Source organism: Urocitellus parryii, chromosome 9 (genome assembly GCF_045843805.1).
Source record: "Urocitellus parryii isolate mUroPar1 chromosome 9, mUroPar1.hap1, whole genome shotgun sequence".
Classification (NCBI taxonomy): Eukaryota; Metazoa; Chordata; class Mammalia; order Rodentia; family Sciuridae; genus Urocitellus; species Urocitellus parryii.
Genome location: NC_135539.1, coordinates 131,160,052 through 131,176,003, shown reverse-complemented (window position 1 = coordinate 131,176,003; position 15,952 = coordinate 131,160,052). Strand labels below are relative to the sequence as shown.

At 42.2% G+C, this 15,952-nt stretch overlaps 1 protein-coding gene across 1 annotated transcript in view; it reads right to left on the bottom strand.

Annotated features, from left to right (window-relative positions):
• Colgalt2 (collagen beta(1-O)galactosyltransferase 2) overlaps positions 1 to 15,952 on the bottom strand; it is a 95,305-nt gene that overhangs the window by 37,493 nt on the left and 41,860 nt on the right. The window contains exon 2 of the mRNA XM_026392856.2: positions 2,081 to 2,191. Within this exon, the coding sequence (XP_026248641.2) occupies positions 2,081 to 2,191 (111 nt within the window). The remainder of the gene's footprint in view (positions 1 to 2,080; positions 2,192 to 15,952) is intronic.

The following is a 15,952-nucleotide window of genomic DNA, read 5'->3' as shown; positions in this document are numbered from 1 at the left end:
GATATTCTCCCCATTTCACAGATGAGGGTACCGGTATAGGTAAGTCACTTGCCCACTGTTACAGTTAATAAGGGCAAAATAAAAATTCAAACCGAGGCAGCTGAACCCCCAAATTCATGTTCTTGGGTACTTTTTTCAACCTCCTGCCATCACATAAATTTGGATGTGCTGCAGTGTAGACATGAGTTTGCCAGGAAAACCAAAGGTTGAGTTTATTTGGTGGAATCTCAGTAAATGATTTCATACAGGCTGGCACATCAGTTTGTCCCAGGTAAAGTGAGGTCATGGGGCAGACATGTCATGCCCCAGGGATTTCTACTAGCATGCATAGAACAGCCAGGCCAAGACTTCCCGCTGGCCACAGGGCAAGTAAGTGGGTCAGTACCCCGTTGGAATCCTTCAGAAAGCTCTCAACTGCTATGGACATGGATGCTGAAAAGTCACAAAGAGTCTGGAACTATACAAATAAATTTAATAAAACCATGTCTAGCACAGGAGTTCTCCCGAAAGTCTTCCCCAATTCCTGCTTCTATGAAAATCAGTGGAATTCCTGTTTTTCTGAATACATTACCAAGAATAAGGCCTTCACTAATATAATTCACTCTGATATTGGCATACAATGTGTGTAGTCAAAATCCAGCTACAGAGAACATTACCAGAATGCAAGATGAGCACACAAAGTCTTTCTGTGCAATTTTTAAAAAATTAGGCCAAATGCCATTGTAAGAAACCTTTAATGGGTGTTTAAGAATTTTTATAGTATTCAATCTTCACTTTTAAATTTTGTTTAATATACAAACCATACACTTGGGAGATCTATATTAAATATTGGAGTGACTAGGAGAACAAAGAAGAAATTTGTTCTGGAATGACATTTATTATAGTTGTTATACAAATTTGACTTTCAATAAATAGCATCTTGGGTAGAAATTCAGGCAACTCATTCAGTTCTATTTGTGCAGTTTCTTAAGGTGGAATTGTAGTGGTCTTAGGAGCATTTACAACAGTAGGTTTTAAATACATTTATTATTGGTCTTATTCACTCACTTATTCATCCAAAAAGTATTAATTTAGTGCCTGACAAGAATATAGCATTGGCATGGGATAGGATCTAGCCCCTGCCAAAGACCTTATAATTTTTTTGAAAAAAAATATAAAAGTTGCATAATTAATTAACAATGCTACTTGCATTGCGTCAAAAAGAATGATGTACAAAATAAGCAATCTATTTGTTGAAGGAAAGCTAGATCTTAATAACTGGAAAGATTAGGAATAGCTTTCTGTAGTAGATGTAATTTAGCATAAGAGCCAATTACAAAGAAGAATAGACACTTCTAAGACCGATGTCAGCAAGAGTTTGGGAGTTGAAAATAAAAGGAACATTCTGGATAAAGTAGAATTTCTTTTGGGAAGAAGCAGAAAACATACTAACTTTATGGACTTTTAAATAGAAAACTCAGCTGTTTGAACTTTGTTCTATAGGCACTTGAGATCCACTGAAATCCCCAAAATAGAGAATGAGACAACTCTGTTGTGTTTTAGGAACTTGGTCTGACAGTCTGAATGACTTGGAGACAGAAGCAGTTAATCAATTGCTATGGTTAAGATTGGAAATTTAAAAAAAAGGATTAAAAATAATCTAAATGTCAATCAGTAAGGTATTAGCTTAACAATTATGGTATCTCCATACAATGGATACTATGCAACTAAAAAATGAAGAAGCTCCTTAATTATTATAGTGTAATAATTGCCAAGACATGCTAAGTGAAAAAACTAAGATGTGCTCGAGCATAAGAAGTATATACTCAATATATCAATAAATAACAGCAATATTTAAAAATACATGCCAATGCAGTAATTTATTTATGAACTAACGAAAACCTGAACTTGGCTGGCAGCTGTGGGGATAAAAAGGAAGAGGGAGTTATGAAGATCTGTCCAAGGAAGAAATGTAATTAGGACACAGAGATGAAAGACAATGAAAAATCACATGTGTCTTTAAGATTGGAAACACCAATGGCTGGAGAACTTGCCCAGGAGGAAGGGCGATGAGTTTGCGAGGTTTGCTTTCATTACTCACTGGGGTTCATCCATCGGCCTCCACTCCACGTAGTGATAGAGTCTCTGAACGTTTTTCAACCACTCCCTGAACATTTCGGTGGTATTGTCCACATTGTGATCAGTGGCTGCCCTGCATGAGAAAAGCACAATTTAGTTTAGTTATGTCATCCAAAGAAAGGGGGAAATCAAAAAGACCCCAGACTAACTAAAAGGAGAAAAGCCAGTTCTGGGGGAAAATTAATTATGTATATGAAAATAAATCCCTCATGGTCCAAATTAGACAATGAATTTCTGAAGTGAAAGGTAAAGATAAATAGCATCTTTGTGTCATTAGGTCTTTGAACAGGGCTCAGTCAATTACAGAATGACCCTAAGTGGTTGTATTAATAAATAATCGCTTATTTATAATAGAAGCATTTACAATAGAAGCATGTACTACCCTAGAGCTGTTTAATGAGTCTTCTTAGAAACTTTTCTATTTGTTTTACTTTTCAGTTATCCAAGATGTAAATTCTACCTTTTAACTTCACTAACAATTACCCTCAATTTAAGCAATAATTCAGTTTTGTTTTCATTCCAAGTCAATTTTCAAGTCACACCAAAATATCTCATCTGTACGGTTTTCATGATATAAATATCAGGAGAAAATCAAAATAGTATTTCCCAATAAAAAAACCAAAGTCTAAGGTATCTTCTTCTGTCTGTTTTGGATTAAATTTACCATCATGTATACAAAATAATCTTTCAAAAGCCTTTGAATAATGTATACTAGACTTGTTACTATTCTACCTTAAAATTTAACAAACAGATCACTGGTAAAGGGGTTTAACTCATTTATTAAAACAAAAAAATATTTTCAAATTACATCACAAAATTCAAATCCATGCTAGAAGTTCAGCATTAAATAAAACTGGATGGGGGGGAGGCAGGAATGGAGGAAGGGAGGGAGGGAAACAGAAAAGGAAGAGTCCTGGGAAGAAAGAGGTCACTGAGACCTTTAGAAGGCAGAGAAAATGCTCAGATCTTATTGGTAATTCAGGTTCCTTGAGGGAGGGACAGATATCAGGATTAGCACCTGCCCTGATAACGGCAAGAAGATATGGGAACAGCGAGGACTTATCCATATATGGCAATGTCAGGAACAGGATTTTGCAAAACCCAGTCTGCAATAGCGTTTTTGCTTTTTCTCCCTTGAGTTTGTACTCAAAAAGTAATTAAAATCCTTAAGAAAATGAGTGTCCAGGAATGTTCAAAAGAAAAAAAAATTATTAAGCAAAGCACAGAACTCCAAGTATAGGGGTACATTTTTGTAAAATACCAAGTAACTTGAAACTGTAACTTGAGTAGAAAGGACAGAAAAATGGTAGCTAGAGATGTGTGACTAATATTTAAAAATCTTACCTAGTAAAGTAGATTTTTTGATTAAAACTAGTCATGTTAGCAACACTCACTAAGAGGTGACTTAGTTGGCCAACTTTGATCTGCATTCAAGTCTCTTCTTGAAATGGGATTAGAACCAGCTGCTCTCATTACAAGGCCCAGGAGGGAGGGAGTCTTACAGAGACCCAGAGCATGGTGCTGTGGATGCTGATGGTGTGGTGGGATACCAGGTGAGCACCTTTGGACAAAGACAGGGTAGGGAGGAGTACTGAGCAACTGAAAAGGTAGAAAAAGTCCAGAAAGCAATGTGGAGGGACTTGTGATTGGACCAGGAAGCACAGCTTGTCAGCAAGAATCTCATCCACAGCAACGAGCTGCCAATGTCCAGTGTCACAGGCAGCCACACAGAGTGCCGTGGGCATCAAACCCCAGGTCTCACGACTTGAAGCAGGTAGAGCAATTCAGGAAACGGAGAATTAGCCCAAAGGCATGTTATTTTTCACTCAAAATATTAGGAGTAAGAGTAAATAAAAACAAAACCAAACCTTGACTACCATGTTAGCCAAAATCTATCAGAATTCTACATTTGTCCTAAATTATTTATAAGCAGCGTGTGAAATTTATTTATTGTTCTTGGCAGCTGTTTCTTCATTACAAAGGACTTAAATTCTCTCTGCCTTCCCTCCACGTTGGTGCATTTCCTAATCCATCTAAAAACTTTGGTCTTGTTAGATGAAATATATTTTCCTGAGCACAGATTCAACAACTCCAAAACCTGCAAAGTATCCACTGTCAACAAACATCCTTGGAAATTAGCTGCTTGGAATATGCATGTGTCTCATTAAAAACAGGAGCACAGATTGAAAACACTCCCTCGATTGAGTTAGAAAATGTCCTCTATGTTTACTTCCCTGAATTGTTAAGATTCTCTTTGTTCTCAAACTTCCGTGGGTCTGAGCAGTTCCTCCAGGTGCGGTGGGCAGAAGGGATCCCTACTGGTCTTTGATGTGCAGTATCCAACTCGAAGTCCCAGAGGGGGAAAGGCAGTGTTGGACCACCCCAGACATGAGAAAGACTTGCAGCCTTCACTAAGACTGCTTGACTCCCCTGGCAAAAGGCAACTCTGTAGAAATCCAGACAGATGCTTCTGACTGCTGCCTTTTAATCCCTCTGGAAAAAAAAAAAATGTGTTTCCGCTGGAATACATCATGATGGAAACATGCAGGCTCTGGGCTGTTCAGAGGGTTGGAGAGAGAATCACCCAAGGCCCAGATGCGAGCTCCCCGGGGGAAACAGCAGGATCACATTAAGGGTTTGATATTCAGGGCCTTCCAGAAAGCACAACAATGAGGTGCCTGTCTTGCCACAGACTCTACAAGCAGCTGCTCACAAAAGCTTCTGTGGCCGAGGTGGATTCTTCTACTGAGATAGCAAGCTGGGCACCCACGTGTGTGGACGCCCTGGGAGAAGCTGAGGCACTCTGGCTCCTCCCTCAGCCTGAAAGCTCCATCCAGGGCCCATGAAGAATGAGCCGTCTGGGGTCTGCCATTCTTCTCTGTCAGACCAGGAAAGAGATCCAGAAAGTGAACAGACGTCGCCGATGACTCCTTGAAGCAAATCAATGGAGGGACCATCTGGAGGGATGATCTGCAAGTGATTTACAGTCACTAGTCAAACTGGAAAGCCACTGTCCGTGAAAACACAAGCGTGCCGCTGTGGTCTCAGCGTGTCCTCCCAAACTTTGTGTCGAAACTGAATCCCCAGGTTGATAGTGTTAAGTGCTGGGGCTTTTAGGAGATCATGAGGTCAACCTCAAGGGCAATGCGACCGCTTCTGCTCCTGCCACAAGATGCCATTTATAAGCGTAAGATCAAGCCCTCGCCAGATACCAAACCTGCCAGCACCTTGATCTTGCACTTCTCCACCTCCAAACTGTGGGAAATACATTCTCCTGAGAGGCTAAGATTGCTCAACCATTGCCTCAAATCTCCCAAGCTGGAGGGGTTCACACTCCACACCCCTCTCTCTTCCCTGGGTCTCTCTGACTTGGGTTGGGGGCAAGGAGAGCTCAGCTCTTGAACTGTGTTTAGTTTTCTTTGAATCATGTTGGGTTGATATCCTTCAGGGAGAGCCAGGACTGTTCAGCCACTGAAGAGTTTCCCTTTTCTAATTTTAGGGGAACTCTGACCTTGATATGGTCTGTCCATCAGCCCCTGCTTGGCTTCTTTGGAGTAGGATCTGGAATGGAAGATCTGCTCCAAACAGGTACAACATCTGTTCCAAATAGGTACATGGTGCCAGAGGGAACTGTGGGCCACCTCTCCCCCTGAGGCTGCTCATCTGCTTCCTCTCTGACCCTCTTCTAGTTCCTGTTTCCCCTTCTTTCTCATCTCTAACTGTGTAAGTTAGCAAGGGCCCATGAGCCCTGGCTCCAAAATTCAATTAGGACAACGGTAAACACATACTAGGAATGTGATCGGTAGCATGTGTGGGTGGCAGATGAAGATCCCAGGCTAACAGGTGCTTTGTCACTTGGCGGGTGGAAGAAAGTGCACAGACACCAGTGAAGAAGCTCATCTGCAGGATGGCACGGTTTTATGGATGACTCTGAGCCAAAGAAATTTGAGATTCTATCTGGCAAAGCCTAAAATCACTGACATTTCTCCTTGTTCCAAAAAGTCAGTTTTCATTCCTACGTCTTGGCTCTTAAACTGATAGCCAACTTTAAATAATTAGAACTGACTCGTTTATTTTTGCCACAAGTCCAGCTGAGGTTGTTAGAGCTAAACTCACATTGGGAAGTGTGGGGAACCCAGAGACTGAGGACAGGGTGCTCCGGATCGCTTCCATCTACACGGAGCCCCAGGGAATGTTCTCAGTTGCCCTGGCTCCCCAGAAAGTCTAGACCTCTGGTGTTACGGAAAAACAGGACTGTGGTTGATGGGAGGTTGGTAACACCAGACAGCAGTTGGTCTTTGCTGCCTGAGAACCTGGTTCCCCAGAGGCTCAAGGGAATGGCGATGGAATGAACAACAAAGTTAGTCACTGCCTGGACAACTCCCCCCATGACAAGCAAATTGGCTTATGTGAATTTTCCAACTTAAGTCTTCAAACCCTCTTAAAGTTTTCTTGTTTTCATCCAGCAAGAAGAATCATCAGTGTAGAAAAGAAAGAACTTCACCTAAACTTATTCCACATATGGAAACAGTTAGTGAAATGCATTTTCAAGAAAGTTCACACCATCTAGTCCCATCCTGTGTCTGATCTCACACACACACACACACACACACACACACACACACACACACACACACACCTGCCCAGAAGCAGATGTGACAGGGGACAGGTGTGTTCCACCACTGGGCCGAATACACCCATTAATTCTTGCTCCCTGCTGCCAGGGTAGAGCTCTAGAGATCCAGAACCCATCAGCTGGGTGGAAACTAGACATGGATATGGTTAAAGATGTGAATATGAATTAAGGGGCTGGGATTTCCATTTGTTCTAAATTATTTATAAGCATCCTGTGATAATTTATTTATTGTTCTTGGCGGCTGAAAGGTAAAAACCTTTTTCTAGATCCCACCAAGTGGATCAGTTACAATTCTTTCTAATGAATGAAAAAAATCAGAAAAACTCGCTTCTCAGAAAAACCTCCTCACCAATAAGTTAAATGTTTTCATTCTGGCAATGTCTTTCCTCATGGTGCCTCTTTCATCCCAGAAATGATCACAGACATAGCACCTGAATCCCGGGTGAGCATGATGTAAACAGAGGTATTTGACACTAGAAATGCATGGAGGGAATTTTTCCTAATGATAACATTGCTGCTCGTCCAGTTACCAAGCGATTCATAAACCCAATATCATTTTAATAAAATCAGGATGAACTTGAACTTAATGCCAGCAAACCATGTCATGATACTTTTGATTTTGAGCTATCTTTTTCTTCTCTTTGTGTTAAGAACTTCTCTGTGTCATGTACTAACGCCCTTTCAAGTCCTATGATCAGCTAAGTTAGGTATGATTTTTCTTTCCTCTACTCTGGGTTTTTCCTTCAGGACTGTCCAGCAGAGAGAAGATGCCCAGGAACCACCCGTCAGATTCTCTACCCAGTCAAGGACATTCATCAACATGACCAATATGATCATCTCAGAGCAAAAGATAGAAAAATCCCAGCAGAAAACCAAACGAGAAAAACGGAAGGACTCGTCAACTCCCCACAAGTTTGGCTTAGGTTGACCTCAGCAAGATTTCCCTCGGAGTTGAAACCCTTAGAATTCTTCAGAAGTATCTGGAGCAGTGCCGAGACAAGACCAATCTGTTCCTCGTTTGTCTAAGTGCCTCTTTTTCCTGTTTTTCTTCTCCTCTGTCCCTTGTTTATTCTTTTTCCCACCTGTTTGCGCCCACTCTTCATTTCCCCTTCTCTCCTCCTTGGTGGATTTCCCAATTATGTTACCTTCCCTCTGTGGAGGTGGAGTTCCTCGGGAAATCTTCCTCCCTGGTTAAGAACTGAAGTGCTGGTGCTAAGTAAGGCCCCAGTGGGACCCAGGAACACTCTCTCCAGGAGGAGTGCTCTCCGCTCCAGATCACTTGGGCTAGGCTGAATGCCCCAGATCTGTAATCACATGTATCCAGCCTTGAACTTGCTGATGTACTATGATTAACTGGTTCTATTTCTTTATCATCAGACTCTCTTCCCCGAGGAGAGGAACTGTGCCAGGACCTAACAGAGTTTACGGTACAGAACAGGCTCACTGCTCATGAGTTTGACTAATGAATAAATGAATATTTTCAGGGGGAGTTTCCTCCAATCCCGTCAAATGTCCACAAAGGCCGAGCATAGCTAACATAAAGCAGCGGAATGGACCATGTATGAGCTAATGTGTGCGAGGTAGGCTCTTACGGGCCCCATCTGATTGTTGCCATGTGAGAATACGTGCCCAGAAATGCTAGATTTTCCAATTGTCTCAGGAGAAACCAGCTCTCCAGGTTTTAGAGATAAAAGTCTATTTATAACCTACAAGAACTTTTAGGTTAAAAATGCTATGAAAATATTCCAGCCTGGCAGGGCCTCTCTGGAAACCATGGACCCAACACAAAGACCACATTATCTCGGCTCTTAGCAGTCAAGGCCCATCCATCTGCACATGCCCAGGGTACATAGTTCAGTAATTAAATATTCCAAGTGTGGCTGGGAGGATAGCAAAAATATCACTTCTTTGTTTTCACAAACACAGATACCATCTTCAGTTAAAAAAGAAAGACAAACACACAGGATGAGCAAAGTCTAAATAAGTCTCTTGACCACCAATAAAAACAGTATTGGGGGGAACGATGCAGGAACCATGGAGCCATTGATCATAAGCACACACCTCCCCCACACACCATTTGTATCTTGTTCCATTGTATAGAAACTAAGGCACAGACATTTTTAATTTTGAGATGGGGTCTTGCTGGTCGCCCAGGCTGACCTTGGACTCCTGGGCTTGAGCAGTTCTCCTGCCTCAGTCTCCTGAGTAGATGAGACTACAGGTGTGCACTTCTGTGTCCCGTACAAAAATAAAATAAAATAAAATAACATATTTTTTAAGATGTGATACACATTTCATATTCACTTTTTAATTTTTCAAATTCAGTGGTTTTAAGGATATTAGATTTGTATGACCATCACTGGTTGTCTAGTTCCAGAATACTTTCATCACCTCAGAAGGAAACCCCAAGCCTGGTGAGGTGTGCACATCTGTAATCCTTGTGGCTCAGGAGATTGAAGCAGGAGGATGGCAAAAACCAGCCTTAGCAACTTAGTGAGGCTCTGAGCAACTTAGTGAGACCCTAAGCAACCTAGTGCCAGACCCTGACTCAAAATAAAATATAAAAAGGGGATGGGGATGTAGCTCAGTGGTTAATGCACCAGGGTTCAATCTCTGGTACAAAAAAAAAATTTAAAAAAAGAAAGAAAGAAAACAAAAGAAACCCTATACCCATCAGCCTCATTGCTTCCCTAATACATAGTTCTACTTTATGTCTATGGGTTTGCCCATTCAGAGTTTTTCACATAAATGGATTCAGTGTCTGATTTCTTCCGCTTTGAATAATGTTTTCAAGATTCATCCATGTTATAAGATGTATCTGTACTTTGTTTCTCTTTATGGCTAAATAATGTTCCATTGTATGGACACAACTACAAATTGTTTATCTACTCATCAGTTAGTAGACATTTGGATGTTTTTGTTTTTCAATTATTAAGAACAATGCTGCTGTGAGCATCTATGTGCAAGTTTTTATGTGGTTTTATTTTCATTTTCCTTGAGTAGTGCTGCCCAAAGTTTAAATGTTGTAGAAAAAGAGGAAAATATATTGTTTTAATTTGTTTGTCACTTATGGAAAACCTATTCTAGCACGCAACTGAACATTTTACAGATGGAACTAGTCCTCGTAGTGATTTTTCAAGCAGCTATTATTATCCCCATTTTACACCTGTGGAACCTGAGGCTTGGAAACTCTCCCAAAGCTTATTTTCTTTTCACTTATGATTCATCTCTCGATTTCTGAAATTCTCCACTTTCTATTCCAGTGCAGCAGAGAATTCCTGCTTCCTGCATGTCTTGACCGTGTGTGACGTGAACAGAGGCAAGGACTCAGGAACGCGAGGGCAATTGTCCACCCGAAGAAGCGAGGGCTCTAGGGAGGAGCTGGGTGGAGAAGCTGGAACAGGACGGGATGATGAAGCCCCAAGAGGAAGCCCAGCTCTGCCTAATGGTGCAGCTGGGTCGATGCCACCGATGTAAACAGTCAGCCTAGAGCCTGGCAGGGCAATGCTAAGGCAAAACACGGAACCTATGAAACATGAGGTCATGGTGAACTGCAGCCAGAGTGACCACAGAGAAAGCCACAGCCTGGGGACTGGCCTTGCGGAATGAAGCAATCCTACAGGAGGGCCTCACCACCCCAGGATCTATGAGTGGACGGTAGTGACAATGGAAATTCAATGTGGCCCTCTGCATCCGGGACCAGAAGAAAGGTGAAATAGTGTTCAGGCTCTATTCAGGAAGGTCGGCTTTGATTCACTGCTTCTGGAATCAACTGCAGCCAAAAATAACAGTAAATATTTTGGTCTTGAGCACATCCTTTCATCAGATAAAAAATACAAGGTCAGGAGTCACGCCTCTTCTAAGAGTGAGCTCTATGATCTTAATGAATTTGCTGGAACTCTCTGCGCCTGTTTTTCCATCTGTAAAATGGGGAGTGACATCTACTGTATCTACCTAGCTCTGTGGCTTATCATGTGAAGGAGCTTTCAAGAATGTGTTCTTTAACAGTTGGCCTTTCCCTGTCTCCAATACATGCGTGCATGTGCACACACACACACACACACACAAATGAGGCAGCTTGTTAAACAACCTCAGAAAACACATGCAACAAAGTTGAACACATGCACTTCAAGCAAACAACCCAGAATTACTAGAGTCTACCATTTTTGAAAGATAAAAAGTACACATCCCATTTAAACTCAGAAAAAAAAAAAGCCAGAATAGTATGATAAAGACTGCTAAATATCTCGACGTGGGTTCTCCTCTTCTTCCCAGCAGTGGACTCTTCAGCTGAGTCCATGGCCACCCAGCTTCAAGGACAGACTGCAGTCTCCGTGACCCCAGGCTGTTCATTGTTTCAACCCCAGCACTTAAAAGGGTCCCTGGCACATAGGATGCGCTCAACGAATATTGGTTGGTCTTTCCTTTTCTCATCAAATCCTTCACTTTACAAGAACCATAAAATACCTGCATGGTTCGTTCAGTTCGACAGACTCCAGCTATGCATCTCCTTGGTGCTGGGGTCATGGCACCTGATGGAAAACATCACTTTGTTGAGGACATTGAGGCACAGGCAGTTTTTCGTGGTTTAATAGGAAATAAAAGTGCATACACCAAGAACTGTAGTTCTATGTAGTTCAGTGGTGTGTTGGTATGACAAGGTCTCCCAGTGCCAGAGAGAAGGGAGTGGCTGGAGAGGGTCCTGGGGAGGTTTCTTGAAGGACAAGAATCCTGAACTGAGACTGGAAGAAGGAGCAGATATCTAGGGGGCAGGCAAGGTAGGACGAAGACTATTCCAGAAGGAGGGACAACATGTGTGGAGGCAGAGAGGTAGGGGACAGTGTGACCTTCTTGTGGAACTACATTTAAATTTGCTGGACTGAGGCTCATAAGTCAAGGGGGTAAGGTGGCTGTGGAAGGTCAGGATGACACGAATGTTGGGGACACAACAAGTATAGGGAGTGGTGGTCAGGCCCATATTTCTGGGTCCTTAGCATCCAGCCCTGCATAGAAAAATAAAGCAGTGAATGGGGTCTACTATGAAATAGTCTACTGTTCCAGATTGTGACTGATTTGCCCTTAGCATGAAATTCATTCTCTGAATTCCTCAAAGGAAATGCTCAAAAACACATAGGGTTACTTTATTCCATTATAGCTGTCATTCTGTATTTGCAGTTTCCCCACGTGGAGATTTCATAAACTGCAGATCAAAACTATGGAAAAAGAATTGTGTCTCTACTGAGTATGTGCAGATATCTTTCTTGTCATTATTTCCTAAACAGTATGGTATAAGATGAACGTACATAACCTATTTGCATAGCCTTTACAAGGTGTTAGACATTATAGGCAACCTAGAGATGCTTTAAAGCATATAGAGGATGTGCATGGTCTATACAAAGCTACAGCATTAGTGTAAGAACCTTGAGCTTCCGTGCATGTTGGTATCTGCAGGGATCCTGGAATCAATCTCTTCCAGATACTGAGGGATGTTGGTGTCTTCGGGGAACCCGAGGGAATGACTGTATTCCCTTTTCATACACAGGTCTAGCTGTCCCATAGGCTGAGTTTTCTGGGAAAGGTGTGGTTTCTAGCACTCTGAGCCATTTTCTCCATAACTTCACTTGCATGTACTTGCCAGACTGCGTGTCCAAATTTTTCATTCAAAAATTGTGTCTGGAACATAGTAAACCCTCTGCATGAACTTGTGGGATGACTAAGTGAATAAATAAATGCTCACATAAATCAAAGACAAAAGGAAAATAGGGTGGTCATACCTAGTAAGGGTCTGCACTTAATCATATGAAGCTGTAAATCTATGGAAAAACAATACTAGTCCTGTACAAATAGTATTTTTTCCCCCATTGAAAAAGTTGGACTAGGAACAGGAACAAGGAGAAAAAGCATCCACTTTGAAAACTGAATTTAAGGCTGTTTTCCCACAGAATCACCCAGAATGAGAGCTTGGCTTCAGCTGGCCAACATTTCCATGCCGTTACCCAATACCTGTCGTCTTGGTGCCAGTATCAACATGCCCAGCCCACTCAGGAGAGAGACAGAAATGTTTGCCTTGAATTTACCTGCCTTGGAAAGTTTTAAGTCTGGCTTCCCCGTGCACTTCATTAGTGGTGTCTTGACATGGAGTAGGGGACGGCTGTTGGCAGGTGTTAGGGACACGTTCATCTTCTAAGCTCATACCCACATGCAAATTGAAAAGTCCCAAGAAATATTTTTGAGGAGTTTTAAGTCCTTTTACTCATCGTTGTGGTGTCCCGGCAAACAGGAGCCTGCTTCGGGTGGTATTTTCTCCCATTCTATTATGGAAAACTACTGTCAGAGGGCAGAGAACACTCTGTTCCTAAAGTGTCTCTGTGACATGCTCCTGGGGAGCAGGGCATGTAAACACACTGTTCAGAGCCATCTCCTACTATCTTTTGGACTCACTACCCTTCTGCAGAGAGGAAGGAGTGACCGTGAACCCCAGGGCCCTCCGTGATGGGCACTGAGCTAGAACTCTTGTAACCTCAGCTCTATGACACTGTGTTCTATGACCCCCTTTATACACAGGAGGAAAGTCAGGGCCAAAGAGGCCCGCACTCTCCGAGTTAGTAAGTGAGGCAGACTTGAGTCAGCGCTGGACTCAGAGGAGGGCACCACCAACCACTCCTCTAGGTCTTATTTTGAAATTGTACTTTGGAGTGAAGTTGAAAACAGAAGGAAAGACTTTTAAAGACACAGAGGGCAAATGGCGATTTTGTCTTCAGAATGCCGGGCACAACAGCGAACTTCATGTTGTCGGTAAAACTGCTGCAGCTACAGGGCATTTGGGTGATTTTAGAGCCTCTTGGCTCACTAGCCCTCTTCATGCCTCAGGAACAAACACACTCAACGGAGGGCTCATCGTTTTGAATAATGCCTGGGACAGTCGAGGACATTGAACAATGAATGACTGCTCTCCTTCATGTTTCTCAAAATTTTCCATTAACTTGGAACTCTCTAATGGGTAGTTTTGAGGATCTTTGCCCTTGCTATGAGCGGAGAAATGGGCGTTTGGAGAAGGAAGCCCGAGAAACTAGCTTTTTAAAAGCCTGCTCTAGATTTTTAAAACTTGTTCTAATTAGTTATACAAGACAACAGAATGTATTTTGACACATGATACATAAATGGAGTACAACTTCTCACTCTTCTAGCTGTACATGATGTAGAATCACACTGATGATTATTACCCTATGTGCACATAGGGTAATAATGTCTGATTCATTCTAGATCCTTCCTACCTACGTACCCCTCCCCTCCCCTCCATTCACTCCCTTCTGTCTAACTCAAAGTACCTCTATTCTTCCCTAGCCCCCACCCCTTTATCATGAATTAGCATCCTCATATCAGAGAGAACATTCAACCTTTGGCTTTTTGGAACTGACTTATTTTGCTTAGCATAATATTCTCCAGCTCCCTCCCTTTACCTGCAAATGCCATAATTTCATTCTTTTTCAAAGCTGAGTAATATTCCATTATATTTCCACATTTCCTTTATCCATTCATCTGTTGAAGGGCACCTAGGTTGGTTCCATAGTTTGGCTGTTGTGAATTGCCTGCTCTAGATTTCATGTGGTGACTTTGGAAGGTAAGACAAACATCCAGGGTCTCAGAATTCCAAGGTGTGGAACCCTGCCTGACCTCCCCAAGTGGGTCATATCCCCTGGTTAATACTTTTTCGATACCACGTGCCTCTGATTTCTGGTACTTACTGGAGTTGCATTTCTACATTTATTTCTATGGAACTGAATAATTTATCTTCCCCCTGTTGGTCTATAAGATCCACAGGGTAGGGATACGTTTGTCTTGGATCATCACTGTATCCTCAAGCCCGGGATAGAACTGAGTAAAGTGTTGCTAAATGAGTTACTGCCTCACAAGAATGCTGGCCCCCACCCCTCGTTTATCTTTGTTGCTAAAAATTATATATATATATATATATATATATATATATATGTAAATTCTTCACCAGTAAAGACACACCATCAGGTAATTAGATAAGGGTGATGAAATGTCTTTTAGGGCACTTCCTTACTGTTTCATAATTCATATCTGGAAAATTTGACTTTTATGGGTCCTGGAAAGAGGCTGGGGTCAGATGCTCTTTGGTAACGAGCTGTTGAAAGGCCCTGAGGGAGCCCAATAACCCAACTAGGAGGAAGTGGGGGCCATGATCAGTAGCTTTGAAGGCAGCACTGGGGAGACACTGGGCAAAGGCAGAGTTCAAGCAAGTGTCATTGTGGAGGCCAGTAAATAGGGCAACAGGTGAGTCCCTCTTCTTCCTGGCTTTCAGTAGGGTGTGTCCTTTGAGCCAAAGTAGAGATCCAGCAAGAAGATCTGGCACCCACCGTAACAGTGTCCAGACCCCCTCCTTGCCCCACAGCAACTTTCCCCGGGAGGCCCCGTGGCTTTCCTAGGACCAAGCAGGCCAAGGGAACTCCCACGTGCCCTTCCCCAGCCCAGCCCAGCCCAGGCCAGGTCTAAGAGCCGCCACCCTGCTCTTCTGGAGGCACCACAAAAAGGAGGCCACCGATGTCCAACATTCAAAGTTCACTTTCCCGAAGTTTCCCAACTAATTTTTCAATTGACTCTGTAAACTATAACATGACACTAGGAAATTCTTATTTTCACTCCCACATGCTAATGGTTAGAAGAGGAATTAGGCACTCCCAAGAGTCAGAATCAAACTCACTGACCTAAGTTTCTCCAGCAGAGGATCCAAGAGGAATCCAAGTTTTTAACTCTTTAACTCTCAAGAGGAGGATTTGGTAAAATCAATCATCTAATCCTTATAAATCTTAGGAAGGCAATATTCTCATTATTTCATGATGAGAACACAGTTAATCGTCACAAAACTAGTACAGATGAGCATCCCTAATCTAAAAATTCAAAGTCCAAAAATGATCTAAAATCCAAAAGTTTTTGAAAAATTCTGAGCATTTTGGGTTTGGAATTTTAGGATTAGATATGTGGAGTTGATAAACTGTGTGCAAATATTCCAAAATCCAAAAAACTCTGAAATCTGAAACACTTCCGATACTCAACCTATAAGTGACAGACCCAATCAAGCCTGATTTACCTGAAAATTAAAGGTGAATTTTCAAAAGCAAGGGAGGAAGCCATTACCTTGTGGTAAAGTCTCAGGGTAGTCAACACGAAATACTT